Here is a 19723-nt window from a genome sequence, read left to right on the forward strand (position 1 = left end):
AGAATAAGTACAAGAGAAGAATCTTGGGGTCACAAGTTTATAGAAGTTGTAAATACATAGATTTTATAATGTTGAGTTTGTTGTATTTTGAGATATATCATTTGTAAATACTTCTTTTAAAAAAAAGCTTGTCTCAATACGGTCAATATATATGTTTTACATTTTCTGCTGGCCAAATTCACTTCCTAATGCATATTACAGTGTCCTCCTTTTCTCTAAAACCAGTAGAATATACAAAGAGGCTTCACACCACATATCTGATTTCTGTGTTCTCTAAGTCAGATATCTAGATATCAAAAAGCAAAAAAAAAAAAAAAAAAGCCACGTTAAGGGGGATATGATCCAGAGATATGGATTTATTTTAAAATCTTATTAAGAAACAGTGGACTAAAAGAATCTGAATCACACATGCTTAAACACAAGTCTCTTTCCTACTTGTGTCTGACTAGACCAGCTGGTTTGGGCAGCTGGATAAGGAGGAAGTGCCTGCTTGAAATGGATGATCCAAGTGCTGGGTCATCTGCCTTTGGATCCTCAAGAATACACTGTGGAGGAAGGAATGTCCAAATCGTGACATCTTACCTGTCTGTCTGTAAGCCTGATAACTGTGTGTACAAGCATATCACAGGATGAAAAAGCATGCCCTACTTGGTGACACTGTAGTGTCTGTCTACCTGGGTCAGGCTTGCTGCTTCTAGAAAAACCTCACAGTCTGAGTGTGAAGCTTGTTAACTTGACCTACCTCCTGTATCTGACTGCCAGGCTACAGACTCAGAAATCCAGTTCGGTTGGTATCCGAAGAGCAGCCCCTTCTCTTAGGCACAGGTCTGTAGTTAGCAAGCTCACTGATTTACGTACAGGGCCAGAATGCTGAGACATTAATTTACAGGGAGGAAAAATAATCAGTATGGGACTTAGGCTCTTCAAAGTTCTTATTCTCTGCCTTATAAACATTTTACAAAATGGTTAGAAGCACAAGCTCTGAAGGCATGCTGCCTGTGTTTGGATTCCAGTTCTACAACTTACTAGCTGTGTGATCTTAGGTTTCTGAATTTCTCAGGTCTTCAGTTTTCACATCTATAAGATGTGGATAAAAATAACTCTTGCCTTGGGATTCTCATGCAAATTAAACCCTTGCTTGGCGTGTATTAAAAAACAGTCAACGTTAGCAGTTGTCATTATTGTTGTTCTTGTTATTCACATTTGGGCAGGCCTCTCCATGAAGTAGTCAGAAGGTGGCTTAGGGAATATGGTAGCAGAGCAAGACTTGTTAGATGGCTTAAATGATCCACAGCATTGGGCAAAGGTGGACAGATGCACCTGGTTTTGACAGCTGATCTGAAACTTTGATGTCTGTGTTGGGTGCAGTCCCTTGCATGTCCTTCACCTTGAGGATGCCAATTTGAAGCCCTTGGATGAACACTTGAACTTGTGGTTCTGCAGCATTTGTTTTTCTATGTTTCTGAAGCCAACCAGTTGCCCTTCTCATTGTTACACTCCTTCTATAACTGTGTTAATATTTACATTTACTGTCAAGTCTGCTGCCTTAGAACCAGCCTCTTTAGCTCTTGCATAATTCATTGTATTGATTTTAGAAGTTAATTCTATGGGCAATCTTGTGCTTCTTGTTCCAGGATCCTTGAGGGAAAGCCTTAGTGTAACATTCTAAATAGGAAAACATATGTGCGTGAAAGAATGTATGCAAGAAAGAAAGACCAAAATGTTTTCTTCTGACAGCTAATATTTATGAAGCACTTACCGTGCCAAGCACTGTGATCATTTCTTCCCATGCATTATCTCATTTCATCTGTACTTCGCCCTCCAAGGTAGTTCATATTCTTATTCCTATTCTACAGATCAGTAAATTGAGGCTTAAGGGGGTTGGAATTTGAAGCCAGGTGTGCCAATGGCAAGTCCTTGTATTTTGTAACTGTACTCTCCTAAGAAATATTAGCCAGTCAGTGAAATCTAAAACAGAACTACCTTTTCCTTCGTGGAATGTATAATACATTCACGTAAGATGTAGTTAAATGTATTTCTGTGTCTAATGCAGATATTCTTCGAATGCGCCCTGGCTGTGGGAGCCCACATGACCTCCCTTCCTAAGCCCTATTTGCCACTAGCTGGTGGTGCTGCCTTGGCAGTCATTACTTCATCTTCCCGAGCTGAAATTCTGTGGCTCAGCCCACAAATGGCGAGAGCAAAGAGCATTCATTACCCAGACTGAATACTGAGCAATTTAAAGACCAGCATCTCCTGGTATCACCCCAGTCCTCCTGTCTTCAGAAACAGAATTGGTTCCTTGTGGCCAATTTCATCGTTGCAAAATGAGAGACTGACTAAGAAAACATCAGTGGATGCAAATGAGGAAGAGAAAAGACATCTGTCAGTTAATTAAGGGAAAACAGTCCTTTGACGTCTTGTTTCTTCTGTGCTTTTCACCTAGGTGGGCTATTCTTCCCTCCTTAGAGGTCTGCTTCCCTTTCACGCTGGACACAAATAGTAGGGGACTAAGTGCTTAAGCATGGGAGGAACACACAACTCATTTTAATATCCATTTGGCAGTTTTCCTGTTATTTCTCCATTTAGGAAACATTTTCTTCTACTTGTGCCCATTATCCCAGCTTTGACATTCCTGTCATTAGCAGAATGTCATTTTGCAAGATTCTGAATTGGGCGCAGCTAGCAACAAAACATACTGACCAGAAAGAGGATGGCTTTTTGCCACGTGAATTTTCCTCACAGAAAAGCACGAAGTGAAGCTCGGATGTGGGTTTTCCATGTGTGTCTGTTTGTCTTCTGACTGTGGAGGCCCAGGAATCAGAGACAGTTCACTTGTGGGCAAAGCATTATGCCAAATTGCTGTGAATGCAAAATGCTTTCGAGTTGGGAGGGCGTTACATAGTCATGCTGTTCATTCCGGGCTTGACATACATTTCTGTTGAGCGTCATAAAAGGAGATCCGGTGATTTTGGAAGTCAGCTCCCCCTCCCTTTTTGTGGGTCAGCTTGGAGCGGCCCCAGAATCCTCTGAACCAGAAAGAGGGAGCAAAGCTTTTGATTCGTATGGGTCGTGTTTAGCTTTATAGATGAGTTACCCTACTAGAGTAAAACGTATCCACCAAATTAAATGTTTCTAGGTGTAGCACGTTAAACTGAGATTTAATTTCTGTATGGAGAAGCCCAGAGTGGGTAAAACAATATTATATCAGTTCAGCTGTTACGTATGTATGTTCAAATAAGATGTGAATATAAGAAAATCTTCCAATGCAGCTTTATAAAGCTGATGACCATTTCTTTAAAGCAATAAAGCAGAAGGTACTAGGTACAGGGGAAAGACGCTAATCGTACAGTTTTATTATAGTGTTTCTAGAAAGGCCGAGCGGAACATTAGGTTTAAGCTGTTACGTTTGCTCTGGTTTGATGCTGCTACCACTGTCTTAGTTTTCTTGGAAAGATGTCTTTGCGCTGGCCAACCGAGGAAAATCCAACGCTGTTAAAGTAAATTCATTAAAGGTAGTTTTTGTAGCTGGACTTTGAACTTGGTTTTCTACTGCTCAACAAAAAAATGTATCAAGTTGTGACTTTTCTCCATACTGACTTTGAAACATGGAAGTTTAAAAAAGAAATGTCACACTCATCCCCCAACCCCCAAAACACAAACACACTTGTAAAGTAGAGGTTTAGACGAACATTAGTTTGTATTTTGTTTATTTTTCCTTAACTCTCAAACATGTCTGTAGACTTATCTTTGGTCACTGTCCACAGCTGCCCTGAGAACAACCAAAGGCTGTGTGTCAGTCTCATAGGTGTTTGTTTTTAAAACCCTTTAGCCAGTTATAAAATTGGGGCCACCACCTTGGTCCCTCCCTCAGCTGACTCATTGCCACTTTGATAGCCCAGCCGGAGGTCAGCCCAGCCAGGTGATAGCAGCTCTTTAGCCTTGCGGGACAGATTAGACCATATTTTTGAATGACTCCACGCAATGTTTGGCCAAATCAGCCTTTGAAGCAGTTTGCCAAGATACAGTACATGCCCTTCAACTCTTGGATCAGAGTTAATGACCTTACCTTTGCAGCACTTTCTGCACACCCTCATCTCAAGTACAAACAACCTTTATTACGTGTCTTTGGTGTGAGGTTTGAGCTATTATGATCTGCGTGACTAGTCCAGAAGTCCAGAATTCATCTCATCATTGACTGTTCCAGCCCTTAAGTGTCCTCATTCAAATAGATGACCTGCCCTGATGTCTTAGGATTCTTGGGGGACGTGCAGGCTAGGTATGTCCCATAATGCATGTTGCAGATAAATTGCACTAAAAAAAATTAACAGGTATTGAGAGCCTTCTCACTTTAATTACTTCTTACTTCTAACATTTTCAGCAGTTGGACTTAACTCTGCTGCTATAAATCCCATATTATTACCAGCTCCTGCTTGACTTTGACCACTGTGATATGCCCCTCTTTTCACTCCTCTGATTTCCCATTGTAATTTTATTCAGAATGACGTGTATGTAGGTTTTCTCAGTAAGATGCTTCACATCATATAAACCTGTCAGCTCTTTGTGTTTTCTCAGTTATACACTGCCTTGATCAAGCTAGTAGAATTAGACTATAATATCGTCTTAGATCAGTTTAGTCTTACAGATTAGACTATGTTTGTCCTCCAAGTTAAATTAGAAAGTCCTTAATGGTAGGAACCATATTTAGTTAGTTATTCAAAAATATCTACTGAATCTCTATTCAAGTCATTTTTATTTTCTGTATTTTTCTGGGTATCCAAAGAGATTCACTATGATAAAAAATATAATCTTTGACTTCAAGGATCTTATCCCCTATCCTAGATGGTAAGCTCCAGGTGGAATCCCTGGTTATGTTTATTGAATGAATGAGTGACCACAGAGTGGATGCTCTGCTTGCCAGGGTCACTCTGGTGCAACATGGTGCACGTCAGCCCCCCATCAGTCACATGCTCACATACGACATCAGGGCTCACCATGTCAACCACATAGAGATAGCTGTGTTCATGTATCTCACTTTGAAATAGCCACAAATGGAAGAACTGAGATGAAATAGGTTTAAAAAAAGTTTCTGTGTCAGGCAGATCACCAAGATTAAGGGGTTATTTAGGGAAGACCTATGAAATGGAGGGACAATTTGTCATACTTAGTGTATACTATAAAATTCCAGTGCTTATTAGTTATGAAAATACGTTTCAAAGCTGATTGGGATTTTATCTCACACTTTAGACAGCAACACATTTTTGTTTGTACAACTCTGCCAGCTTCTGCCTTAGAATACAGTTATCTGTGAATCATTCTTAGCTCTTCATTTATACTTTAAACACTTAGAGAGTGTTTTCTTTATTTTCTTATTGCCCATCGTACTTGCCCATAAATGTTTTTTACATTGAATAGCATCTTGCCAATATCTGTATGTTCAGCCATCTCTCTCTTCCTCTACAAAGACAGAAAATTGGGCTAGACCTCACCAAGGGCTTATCTTAATGGATTAGGTATATTTACAAGAAGTACTGTATACAGTAATCTATATATTTTCTTTAGAATTTTTGAAAGCTTGGAGACCTGTACCTTCCTCTAGGCATGTAACTAGCCTAATTTTTTGGCTCCTAGGTGAAAGCAGTATGAGCAGTCATTCATTTCCATGATAATTAATGCCTTTTAAAAGGAGTTTTTCTACTAACGGAAAAGTTAAGTTCAAGTATCAAGCCGATAGTATCAATACTAAGCATTCACAATAATATACCCCGGATGACGATAAACTAGGTCATTGCATTGATGCCCATGTGCAGAGGGCTGAAGCTCTCTGCTTGGCAGTCACTGCAGTTCTAGCTACCTGCTCTTTCTCCAGTGTTTCAGAGGCTGTACAAAAGAGCATGGACTGCTCTCATACCTGCACTGAATCTTGGGGACGATTTTGGCCTGAGTTTTTAAAATAAACTGCTGTATTTTGAAGTTGAGTCACAGGAGATGGGGTGTACTAGGCGTGCCCGTCCACTTAGCTCCCTAACTGGCCTTTCTCCCTCCTCCTTTGGTTATTGCAATCTAGCAGCCAGAATGATTCTCTTAAAACAAAACTCAGATGGTGTTTAAACCTTCCAACAGCTTCCCTTTTCACCCAGAGTAAAACCAGTCTCCGTGCTGTGGCCTGCGCCTGCCCCAGAGGTGGCCCCGGGCCCTGTCCACTGTCATCCTGGCTGTTCGCCTCTGGCCAGCTCCCCTCCCGCACGCTGGCCTGCCTGCTGGTCCTGGAGCACTCCTGACCAGGGCCTTTGCTCTCCCCAAATGTTCACTCCCTCATCCTCCCGTCTTACTCAGACACCGCCCCCCCGCCCCGCCCCCCACCCCTCCCCCCGCACCGTGTGGCTTTCCCTAACCATCTGTTTAAAATTGTGATTTCCTACATCCGTGCTCCGTGTCCTATCCTCTGCGTCATTGTTCTCCATTGCCATCCCTCGTACTACAAACGTCATCACCATCTCCCATACTATCTTACTAGTTTATTATGTTTATTATCTGCTTCCTTCTCTAGAATACAGGTCTCTAGAGGACAGTAGGGATATTTGTTTAGAGTAGTACCTAGCTTGTATTAGGAACTCGAAAAGTAATTTGTTGAATGAATCAGTGAAACCTTGGGGGGAGCCCTGGTTTCATGGGCCATAGGGAAGACATCGGCAGTGTCGTAACTTCACCTAAATAACAGAGTATGTCACGGACAGGAATATTAATGCTTTGCTTCCTGTTGCCTTCTAAGGGGCACTAAAGCTTATCCAGCCAGCTACCAGCTGTGGCCTCATAGTACTCTACAGGAAAAGGGGTAGAGCTGTAGACAAGAGGCCCAGAAGAAGGGTAGATTGATTTACATATGAAAGACAAAAACGTTATTTCTGGAGAAGACAATAGTATGAAGACAGATATGGAGAGAGGGGCAAGGCAGCATCTGAAGGAATTAAGGATTTGGGGGAGAAGTATCCCAAGAAAATTGTAAGGAAGGCTTGCTTTATGTTGCATGATATAATTTTTCTTCCAAATTCAGTCTCGAAGATACTTTTCCAGGCTTTTACAATTAGATTTGCAAATACACAGAGGCCTAGATATTTAATGTTGCACAAAGAAAAAAGAAATATCCATGATATACATAATTTTAGTGCATTTAATAATCCTAAAATTTACTTCACATGAATAATCTAAAAAAGGCATGAATTAAACCCATATTTATGTTGCCATGGTTAAATCTCAAAAATATAATGTTGAGTGAAAAAAAAAGTAAGTTACAGAATATCTATAATATATAGTGTGTGCTAAAGTGCAATTTATCCAAAAAGTCAAAAACATGACTGTCATACAAATATAAAATAAACATGTGTGAGAGATTTTATTTAACTTATTAATGAGGACAACAGTAAGAGATTTTGAAAATCATATATATACATAAAATATATATATTAAAATATTTATAAATGTATATATTATATTCATATAAGCAGAAATGATGAAATAAAATTTGCTAATAGATACAAAACCAGTTAATATCTCATAGGACAATGATATTAAATGTTTGGGGTCATCTCTCTGTGGGTGGATATTAACTGTATTTGCACAAGACAAAATTCATTTACATTATTATGGACAAGAATCACTTGTATTACTACTAGTTTTCTCCAAGTTAACTGCAACCCCTACAGCGTCTAAAGTAGCCTAGTCACTAGAAAGACAGTGAAAGGCGTACACCCTTATAGAACCAGATAATCCCCAGGAGGTTCACTGCACAAAGCCTTCCCAGCCACTGAAAGGACATATATATACTGAAGATTGGGAATAAACATCAGAAAATGATACCATTGTTCATTTCAGGTGGTGGGAATTGTTTGATGATTTTTCTATATTTTCTATATTTTTAAAATTTCATAAACCAAACAAAAATAATGACTCCTCTAATCTGGTCTAACCCCTTCATTGCAAAGATAAGGAAACAGAAGCCTGCCTGTTTTATAACATGTTTTCAGCAATACCACATTAGCGAGACAATTTCTGCCTCCTGTTCGTGCCTGGTTTCTTCCACTTCTGTCTTCCTCTTTGTTCAAGGAGTATTCAGTGTTCAGATTCCATTAAGGTATCAGGAAATCGTTAGCAGATGTTCACATTCAGTAAAGCTATGGTCTATAATTGGCCTCCTGTGCAAATTTATCAAAGTTTTCATCAAGATGAATTAATAAATTATAGGCTAGCTTTTCAGAATTCCGGGAGCTCTTCTTAGGCAACTCACTGCCCCTCAATTGTGGTCAGTCATATGTCGTACTGAGTGTTGACCTTTCAAGTCGGCTGTGACTGTTAGAAATTACTGCCTGTTTGGGTTTCTCTTTCTCAGCTTGTCCTACCACGATCAGACGTGATCAGTATTCATGTCCCCAAATGATTGTAATTTAAAATTAAGCTGCATTTCAGCTACTCAGAACAGTTGCAAAAAGCCACAGCCTGGTGGGCCTCACAGCTTTTACAGACCTGGTAGAGGATAATTAACAGGTTCTTCTGCCAGGAGAGATGTGACAGATAGAGGTGTGAGACTTTTGCAGGTCCCACCACGCCCTTCACATGGAGCTCTGAGCATAAGGACAGTCTAGGCAGGAATAGAATATGGGTGCTTTGGACCAAAAATCCATACACCTCCTTCCCCTCCCCTCCCTCAGCTAGTAGCCCACGTTCCTTTGTCCCTCACTCTGATCAGGCCTGACTTACACGATGAAATGCGTGATCTATCTCTTTATCCTCCTGACAAATGGAAGGTGCTATTGGCAATCGTTAGGAGATGGGGAAGCTCCTTGTGAAACTGCTTTGGTGAGCGGGAACAGTGAACTCAGGGAACAGAGTGGCACCCTGTGTGATCTCAGGTCACCTGCCTGAGCCAAAACACCATGCCAACAAATAAAATACTTCCCGGTGGTGGTTTCCTGTCATGCTAAAGCGTCTCCAACCAAGTGCCCATCCAACTGTGACGCTCTTCTCACAGAGGGTTCTGTCCCGACCTGCCTCGCCTCCCAGCCCACAGGGGCCAGACCGTCCTACTGACTCAGAAGTACTGTCATTGCCTTTCACCCTCCCATTCTTCTCAGATCCCAGGTCCATAGTCAGCAGTACTTATTGTACTCTGTGTGTGTGTGTGTGTGTGTGTGTGTGTGTGTGTGTTCTGTTGGTAGATGGATCTTTCTAGGCAGGAACCAAAGGAATGAGGTAACAGGGAAAGCTCACTACCATCAGCCCCTGTTCTAATCCATCGTTTACCTTTGCCTTTGTCTCAAGTTATATGTGGCTATCTTCTTGGGCTGAATTCAGATTTTGCAAGTAAAGAATCTGTGCCATTGTGTCACCTTGTCAACTGAGAGAACAAACTGAGCATGTCCTCATAGGCTGTGTCCCCATGTGTTTTCTCAGCTGGGTGGCATGAAGAGGAGCAGGTGCTTTGTGGGCAGTGGTTGTTCCCGGGTTCAGCTTTCAGAATCAAGCACAGGCAGGGTGGATGGCTTCCATTTCTTCTTAAAGAGTGAAGCAGAAAGATTGCATCCTGGGGATGGATAGCTGGAACTTGAATTCATAACTGTTCTTTAGTTTCACTTTTGCAATCAAATACCTTTAAGGTTCCTAAGGCTGAACTAGAGATAACTCTTTACAAGCTCAAATGGTTAGAAGAGGGTAAGTTTTCAACAAGAGATTCTTGCTAAAGTAGAAATGACGTTCCTATTTTACCTGGTAGGATGGCACTTGTTTTTTCCCTTGGGTGACATGGCTTGAGAAAAAGCAAGGGTGATTCAACTTAGTTATGCTGGTGAAAGAAAAGGGACCTTGAGTTTGCTCAGGTGGTGATGTTTCTGCTATTTTATCACTTTATGGGTTAAATGAGTATGGTGTGGTCACCAGCACCTCAGGAGCCTGCCTCACACTTGCTAGCCATGAGCTTCTCCTTTCATCAGCAGAAGAGAGTGTGCTACCTGGATGAGCAAATAATGACAACAGAGGTCAGCTCAGCATTTTACACCAGTGTCATTATTAACGCCGGCAGTGCCAGGTGCTGTGGCAGTCTAGGTGGTAAATACTCATAGGTCCTGCCCACTAGGAGTTCTCTTGCTGTGGGGTTAAATGCAGATTTTAATTCATTTATTGGGAATCAGGTACCTAGAACAATAAGATTAAGTGACTGTCAGGGATACCAGAAGTAGGTGATAGTGAGATTGGATGGCCACCCCTCCCCTCCAACTTTGAAAAGTTATATACAGAATATCTCAATAGGGTCCCAGTATTTTTAAAGTATTAATATATATATATCAAGATCTAGGTATTTTAAGGTTAAATACAGTAAAAAAAAAAAAAAAAATGCCCCTTTACCCTTAAGAATGTGAGCAACAAATAAGTTCCTTTGAGAGGCCAAGACCCTACTTCGGAGTGTAGAGATTTGTGTACATATGTAAATCTCTCTCTTGGTCTGTATTTTGTAAAGTCTGATTTTGCCATGCTGAGGAACATTTCATGTTTAAAAACTTCCTGTTTGACTTTGAGAGATTCAAAAATTTTACTACACTCACTAGCTTCAGGCTAAAGAGCCATATAGAAGTTAGAGAAGACACTTTCAGTTTTGATTGTTCATCACATTTGTCAACAAGATATCCCTCCGATTATTTAAGGATTTGTGTAACATAATACCAGTACCTTAATTATGGTGAACTGTTCAAATTCTGAGGCAACTTGTTTTTAACTTCTTCTAACCTGCTTTTGTATTATTAGATAAAGAATCCTATGTTTTCTTGCACCATTAATTACATTCATAATCATCAGTTTGTAAAGTTTACAAATCTTTTTAGACGGTGGGCAAACATGGGATGAATGTAATATAAACTTTGTTCTTATTTTTATGTTCCACATTGTTATATTTTTGTATTGGCCAGACAGATTCCATCAAGTTTTATTCCGATGTTTCTTTTTGAGTTTTTTTTTTTAATCACATTTTTAAAATCACATCAGTACTTTTCCACTTTAGTAGGCTTTGGTAGGCTTTAAATAACTGATACAGTTGTGAGAATTTTTTGTTTGTGTTTTTCTTTGTTTTAAATACAAATTATTGGCTACTTATTTAGCTTGTTGTGGTAATGTACTAGTCATTCTATATGTTTCCTAGGAAAATTCAATTAAAATGTTTTTAAGAAATATTTTCTAAATTTTACCTTTGTCAGCGTATTTCACTGATATTCTTATGTAAGATATTCATTAGGCTACTGTTTCTATTGATATATATTTCTTATTTATTTGATTTACATATATAAAAATTAATAAATGAATGTCAATAGGAAATTTTCATAAATGATTTAGATCAAATACTAAATGTAAAAAATAATACAAATAGCCATTTTTGTGTAAGTTAACCTGTATTACAATTAACTTGCTCAAATTAGCAAATAACTTTGCTGAGAGTTCCAGGATCTAAATCTGTCATTTATAATTTCTCTTATTAACATCAGCAAGTTGATATATTTAATATTCCTATATTAAAATTAAAGGAGACATTAATTTGAATTAACACTAAATACATTGTACAATATTTTTAAAAAAACAATCACACGATCTGACTTAATGGTTATGAATTTAATAGGCCAAATAATGGTTCTTGATAGATGAGTTGATAATACCACATTCCACCTTCATAATTATCAAGGGCCTATTCTTATTCAACAACTTCTTTAAGGCTGAGTAAACATGATCTTAATTAAACTCACAGATAGTGCTAGGGGGTGTTGATTGCTCCAGTAAGGAAAAAAGAATGATGCAGCCTGACCTTAAGAAATCATAAATATGGGAATGTTGACAAATGATAATAAGCAGCAAACATCTAAGAGAGAGGATTGGTTCCCAAGTCAATATTGGAGAAGGAAATTTGCTTTGGTTTTGAAATGTGTTGTTTAAACAGTATTTAGAAATGTTCCTTTCAATTTTTTTTTTTTTTTTTTTTTTTGCGGTACGCGAGCCTCTCACTGTTGTGGCCTCTCCCGTTGCGGAGCACAGGCTCCGGACACGCAAGCTCAGCAGCCATGGCTCACGGGCCTAGCCGCTCTGCGGCATGTAGGATCTTCCCGGACCGGGGCACGAGCCCGTGTCCCCTGCATCGGCAGGCGGACTCTCAAATCACTGCGCCACCAGAGAAACCCCCTTTCAAATATTTTATACAAATTCTCAATTATGTCCACTATATGTTATTTAGAAGTTAGGTGAAAATTCCTGTTTCAAGAATGCTGTAACAGGTGTATTCTGAATTAAGAAGACATTACAATAAATCTTTACTGGTGGATAAGGGCACCAGGTGTAGGAGGATGGAATCATAGTGCCCTGAACCTTATTACGGGTGAATTCAATGAGGTAACCTGCTGGTTTGTATTATCCTTTTCTAACCAGTATACTGATTGTGAAGTACCAGTCTGTACTGAAGAAAAGCAAATGAAAGTAAGATAACATCCACTTCATCATCAACCAGTTTTGCATTTGTGTTATTCTTCGAGGCTTGTGAAAGTTACTTTGGAATCAAGTTAGCTATTTTTTTAACTTTCTAGTAGCAGAAACAGGAAAAAATAGTTACCCTGTGCTCATATGTAGCAATTTATTTCTACTCACTGGGTACCAGGATAAAAAACAGTAGGTAGTGTGCCTGTGAGAAAAGGCCTTCATTGTTATTTTAATACAAACTGGAATCTGTTTTTGTGATTCCAAAATATTTACCTTCATAAGGAGTTTGAATGCAGTATGAAGATGAAAAATGAATGAGTAGTGAAATACATTTATCTTAGGCCTTGACTGTTCTGTTGACAAAAGGCACAGCTATGAAATTTGTCTAAATAATTAGATTTTTAATTAGTGCATCATTGTAAGATTAATGTCATTGTTCTTCATTGCATGTAATTTTGTATTAGAAATTTCATGTCAGCAAAGATGCTACCTGGGGTTTGCTGATTTGAATCCTTAATTTATCACTTGTGTGTATGGCATATCACATATTGGCAGTCAAGAGCCAAAAGAAAGGCATTTGATGATAACTTTGTGGTGAGGAATATTGATGGTGTTATATATGATATGAATACATTATATTTTCTAATATTCAGGAAACAGCCACCCTTCAAATATTAGTGAGTGCATATTGACTTGCAAAAATTTTAGAAATAACATGTGCGGATAGATTGTTCAACCTAAGCTGTGTCTACTTTGAACATACTTGAACGTTATTATTATTATTGCTTTTAAAACTGGTTTTCCTTTCCTTTGGACAGTTGCCGAACCAGCAACCGGAAGAGCTTGATAGGTAATGGGCAGCCCCCAGCACTGCCTCGGCCTCACTCGCCTCTCTCTGCTCATGCAGGTAATGAAATACCTTTTCTTGAGTTCTGTTTTACTTCGTCTTGCTAGTTTTTAAAATACAGGCATTTTGATATTTAGATGCGTCTCCCCACCTTGTTATCTTGGTTTCCCTGTAGCTTTGTCACTAAGTTGTTGTTTCTCATCCGTCAGCCCAAACCTTATCCTCTCTTTGAGCTCTTGGATCTGAAAGGGAGAAATCCTTTTTATATGGGGTCCTATTCCAGTTATTTTTTTTCCTCCACAAATCTGAATTTGTGGATGATGCAAGTCACGCTCCCATGTTAGAATTTCCTTTGGGAAACGTGGCCATGACAGTTCACATGAAGAGGATTAGTGTCAAGAACTGTAAGTGAGGAAAAATATCTTTTCCCTCTCCCCTTCTAACTTCTCCACTGGGGACCCAGTAACCAGAGAAAGATTAACAAAGGAAAAGCATACACATTTATTTAACATACGTTTTACGGGACATGGGAGCATTCATGAGGAAATGAAAACCCAAAGGAACGGTTAAATCGGATTGTTTTTTACAGTCGTTTGGTGAAGAGAAGGGAGTTGTGCAAAGACGTATAGGACAAAGGTGAGCTAATTGTAGTAAACTGGGGGAAAGTTAGCAAGGACTGTTTGTTCAGATTCTTCTGTGTCCCTTGTCTTCAGAGATAAGAAGGCTCCTTTCCTCCAGGTGTAGGGAGGGTGCCTCTCACAAGAAGGTTTTATGACCTGCTTACGGGGCAGGTCAGAAAGCCCTTCCTGCACATGCTGTTTCTCAAATCCCTTCACCTTCAAATAGTCAATGTGCCAGTGCGCCGTATTTTGGGGTCTCATGTCCTAAAGTGCATCAAAACTATTCAGCATTTTTCTCCCTAAAGTTGAACTTACCTATTGTATATATTGGCTAGCACAAACAATGCTGCTCTGAGCAGTCTAGAACATGTCTCCTCTTGTAATGTGGGCAAGAGTTTATCTAAAGTTTTACCTGACAGTGGTGTATATATAACTTATCTTTACATCCAGAACCATTGTAGGGACAAAGAAGATTCAAGAGATGAGACTCTTGGCCTCAAGAACTACTTAGAAGGATGGTAGAACCATATTACAAAAACTATGCAATGAAGACCGCTTTGTGTGTTTTTTGCTTGTTTGTTTGAATTCTATCTAAGATGGTACAAAGAAGAGAAGGGTTAATTCCAATCAGGAAAGTTTGGGAGATATTGAAGGAGCCACTTGCTCATGATGTTGAAAGATGAGCAAGACTTTGACAGGGGTGAGAGATGGGGGAATTTCTAGTGTGTGGCTAGAGTGTGGGATGTACATGCTTGATTGTACAAGAATGTAAAGGTGAAAAGAGAGATGAAAGTCAGAAAGTAAAATGAATTTTGACTTTGAGTGCTTTCACAGATTTTGAGGAGCATCTGTAGGAAGATGTGTTCGAGATATGGAAGGTGATGGGGTGAAATGATGAGTGTTTAAGCCCTACCTCTGTTATACTCTTGTAGAAACTGTCACACGATAGGCTTTCAGGTGGTGTTGACTTATGAACTAGGCTATGACTGGCCCCCGGAAAGCAGTCCTTTTGCTTAGGGGGGCTCTCCAGCTGAGAGTGGAAGTTATCTAAACATGTTTGGGGACAAGATGGGACAGAGAGAGAGAGAGACGTAGTTGCCCCTTTGGAATAAATTTTATTTTCCTCATAGTAATAAATAAAAGATGGTAAAAGTTAAAAAGGCAAAGGACAAATTCATAAAATTATGATACTGTATGTAGTAAGACCACTAAAGTCCAGAAATGCCACTCTGAGGGAAAACTTTAGAGAAACTCCTACACATATATGCAAGAAGGTGTGCTCTAGACTGCTCATAGTGGCATCATTTGTAATAGCTAAACGTTTGAAGCAGTGTGGCCCAAATGTCTATCAGTTGGAAAGTAGATAAATGAATTGTGGCATAATTATCTACGGAACACCGTGCGCCTAGAAAGATAGTTCTGGGCAACAGAAGCAAGTTGCAAAAGAATCTTACTTAAACCATACATATAAGGTTAATGTGATGCTACGTGCAATGTTTTGTTTAGGAATACACGCACATACACATATAAATATGTATCTCTGTATGTACATTTATAGTAAGAGTCTGAAGGAAAATACGGTCATTTTAAAGACCCATTTTGTGTTAGTAGTTACGTCTGAGAAGGTGTCAGGGGGTATAATTGTGGAGAGGGGTAAGCAGTTGGCAATGTTATATTTCCAAAGCTGAATGGTGAATACACAACTATTTATATTATTACCTTTATACTTTGGAGATTTTTATTATATCATTGTCATGGTAGTGAAAGCTGACCATAGGGTCAAGCAAGGCCAAATACTTTACTCAGCGGCTAGAATTATATCTTTGTCTTATCTTTTCATTCCTCTGTCAGAGTGCCCAGCAGTATATACAAGGTGCTAAGTATATGATAAATTTTATTTCTTACATATCATTCAGTTGTGATTAAAAAAATTTAATCCTACTCCTCTTTGTAGTGTTCTGTAGTAATTGCATCATACTTGATGTGCCTGTTGATTAGTCTTTTACTGCCATTATTTTCTTCAGTTCTAATATTGGGATTAAAGAAAGTGTAGTTAAGACTTTAATGATCCTTTTAATTATTATTTGTTTCTCTATGGAGAATTCTTTTTCCTTCAAAACATAATTTTGTATTTAATCAGAGGAATGGGCAAACAGAAGCCTGTCTTTCAGGTTCCGAGAGTATTTTCCCTTAATGTTATGGAGGAACATAACAGGTTGTTATTCACCCAGAAGCTGTAGAAAAGTCTGTTGACTTTTTGTGAGAAATGGCATTTATCACAGTCTGGTAGGTTCCTGTTTCTATATACAAGAAGAATAAAATGTAAATTAAATAAAGGACCTGTCCTCACATCTTGATAATGTAAAACGATTTCTCACTCACTGCATCTCTTACCTCTTCCTATTGCTACATTCTCTACTGCGTATGGTACACAGAGGCCAGGGGGACAGTCCCTTGGTGTCCCCATGAAAAATAAGAGAAAGTATAAGTGCCATCTCTCAGTGCTTAGTCACCCAGTAGATACACTTTCTATTTTTCTTAGGTAGGGATTATGTGAGTCAGGCCACGCATCACTGACATGAATTTATACCCATTGAATGAATCGGTAGGCATGAGAACATTAATTTATTTGTGTAGATATGTCAGTGGTACCCTGAGGAAGAAGAGATACTGGCATTATGTTCTGGAGCTTATCTCCACAGACAAAATAGTGTTTGTTGACAGCCAGGCATTCCTAAACGAACCATGAACAAGTCAGTCCCATTAAAAAAAAAAAAAAAGAAAGGTAAAAATCACAGGCTCCTAGTTCTAAGCATGAAATTTAATCCAGAAGCCCCAAAGGAAAAGACTAGTATCTCTCTCCTAAAATGAAAAATTCTGTGTAATAAACAAAATCAAAAGAAAACAAAGTGTGAAAAATATTTTTATGCCCATAACTGACAGACATCTGATTGCCTTAATATACAAAATGCTTGTGTAAATTGATATGAAAATGGTGAATGCACCAGGAGAAAAATGGGGAAAGGATGTAAAAGCCGTATCATAGAAAAAAATTAAATTGGCCAACAAAAATGTTTGAAATGATGATTCATTGCAATCATAAGAGAAATATGAACCAGAATAATGAGACACTATTGTTCACCTAGCATATTGTCAAAAATTTTGTAAAAGTGATAGAATCCAATGATATCAAGGTTGTAGAGAAACAGTCCCTCTCACATCACATAAGTGTTGATGTGAATTGGTACAACGCTTTTGGTTAGTTTGCAGTATCAGTTAAAATTTCGACTGCATTTACCCTTTCACCCAGCAAATCCATCTCTAGTAATTTATCTTACTGATATCTCAGAAAATAATAAATAATAAAAAACAGAAAATAATAAATCTAACATTGCTTGTAACTAGCAAATGGAAAATTAAGTTGTTACCACTTTATTATTTAACATGCCCTTCATTAAGCAGCTGGTTTAGTAGAAAATAATTCAGGTATATAATCCAAGACTGCATGTTTGTTACAAAGAATGAGGTAGGCTTTTATGTTCTGATTTAGAAAGCTGCCCAAGATAGACTGTTCAGGGAAAAAATACGTTGTGTAATTTTATATATGTGTGTGTGTGTTTGAGTGCATATAGACATGCATAAATACTTGTATATTCATGCATATTCATAAGGAGTTTTTGGAAAGAGAAAGAAAGTTAGCAGTGTTTATCTTTGGAGAATAGGAAAGTAGGGAAATTAGCGTGTAGTGGTTTTATAGTAAAATAAGGCTCTAAAAATAAAACCGGTAAAGGAAACAAAATAATACCTGCTTACTACGAAATAAATTACCAAAAATTTAGTGGCTTAAAACAATATCCATTTATTGATCTTACAGGTCTATACAAGTCTAGGTAGGCTTGACTTGTTTGACTTCAGGGGAGCTCTCAAGTTACCTCAAGGCCAAAATCAAAGAAAGGTAAAAAGGATAAGCTCCTACTTCTGTAGGAACCCTCACCTGCTTTTTCTGCTCATGGTATCATAAGGCCAGAGTCAGTGTCAGTTATTGACCTTAAAAAAAAAAGAAACGAAAAGGAGCTAGGTATTTTACCAGCAAAGTGAGTTTATTTGGGAATAGCAGAGAATTACAGCAAACCATAGGTAAGTCCAAAAAGCAGATGAGAGGCTTTCATTTTTACAGAAGAAAAGAGGAAGTTGGGAGGAGAGTCCAGGGTGGTCGTGGCTTCTCAGTGGCTGAGCTGTTGCTGGACTGGGAGAAATTCTTACTTCCCCCTGCTGGGGTCTGAGTGGTAGTGTGTGAGAGCTCCCCTTTCAGGGCTTCCCCATTCCATGTAAAATGAGGCTTTCTTTATTTTCACTATGGGCTGGACTCTTATCTAGAGACTGGGAAAGAATCTACTTCCAAGCTTATGCAGATTGTGGACAGATTCAGATCCCTGCGGCTGTAGGACTGAGATCCACATTTTATCCTGACTGTGAGCAGGAAGCTGCCCTCCTCCATCTTCAAGCCTGCACTGGCACATCTAGTGATTCTCATGCTTCATATCTCTAACTTATCCTGCTATCAGTCAAAGAAAATTTTTTATTTTAAGGGGCTTATCTGATTGGGTCAGGGTTACTCGGTCTCTGTATATTAAAGTCAGGTGTTGTGGAACTTTAATTACGTCTGCAAAATCCCTTCATAGTAGTACCTAGATGAGGGTTAGGATAACTAGGAGACAGGAATCGTGAGGAGACCATTTTTAGAATTCTGCCTACCACAATATCACTTCAATATTATATTTTGATTCAAATGGTTAAAGTCTGAATTCTAAGAGTGATACTTATAGAGGATGAGCCAGTAGTCAAATGACTGAGACCCACTGACTCCAAACTTCTAGAGGCCTAGAATCAAATGTTGTCCCATTGGTCAAAATACCTAACCTTTGGTGTCTTCAAAAATTGTTTTACTGGGAATTTGCAGCTGGCTACTTAGATTCATTTATACAAGGGTTTCTGAAAGGAAAGGTGGAAAAAAGTCTCACTTTCCTATTGGACAACTCTAGGAATTATTAAAGACAGGAAGTATTCTTAAACCACTAAGTACACATAACCTATTAGGTTAGTATCTACTTGGGAAAACTTGTATAAGTTATTGTCTATCTATGTATCTGTCTATCTAGCTACTGTCTGTCTGTCTATCTATCTATCTATCTATCCATCTATCTATCTATCTGTCATATATAGGGACCTCATTTCTGAAGGATTAGTTGCCACTGTGTTTGCTGCTCTCTTCACCAAGTCTCTCTTCAAAGATACAACTGAGCTAAAGGAGGCCCATCCAGGTGAAAATAAGCAGAGAACTGGAGTGATTGTATGAACAATACAACTCCAAGTGGAAACTTGCAAAACTCAGAAAAGTATTGGGGTAGCACATGGGGTTAGGCAATGAAACACCCCGAATCCCACTCTTCAAAATACGCTGAGAACATTTCTATGTGCATGTCTTCATTATTTTCCCTTCTCCCCACCTCTACCCTTGGGGCCTTGGCTTAACAAAACACAACCGAGAGTATAAATTAAGGTGGTTACCAAATAGAAACTATGATACATCATGTACATTTTTTCAATAACGTTTTTATTGTTTCAGAAAACTGTGAGGCCCTTCCTCTTTTCAACTTGTGTTGGCATCTCTTTTGGAGCCACTCATTGGTCTCACCACTTCACAACTTGCTCTCCTTGCATTTCTGCTATATCAGTTGTACTTATTCAGATGTGACAC

The 19723-nt window shown here is 38.8% G+C and overlaps 1 protein-coding gene across 8 annotated transcripts in view; it reads left to right on the forward strand.

Annotated features, from left to right (window-relative positions):
• The window catches only part of MAST4 (microtubule associated serine/threonine kinase family member 4), a gene marked incomplete at its 5' end in the record, with an annotated part of 581401 nt that overhangs the window by 443497 nt on the left and 118181 nt on the right, over positions 1 to 19723 (forward strand). For all 8 annotated transcript variants that reach the window (XM_081231058.1, XM_081231059.1, XM_081231061.1 and 5 more), the window contains one exon: positions 13317 to 13405. In XM_081231058.1, coding sequence (XP_081087184.1) covers positions 13317 to 13405 — 89 coding nt within the window. The remainder of the gene's footprint in view (positions 1 to 13316; positions 13406 to 19723) is intronic.

Source organism: Mesoplodon bidens (genome assembly GCF_964165515.1).
Source record: "Mesoplodon bidens genome assembly, chromosome: 4".
NCBI classification, from domain to species: domain Eukaryota; kingdom Metazoa; phylum Chordata; class Mammalia; order Artiodactyla; family Ziphiidae; genus Mesoplodon; species Mesoplodon bidens.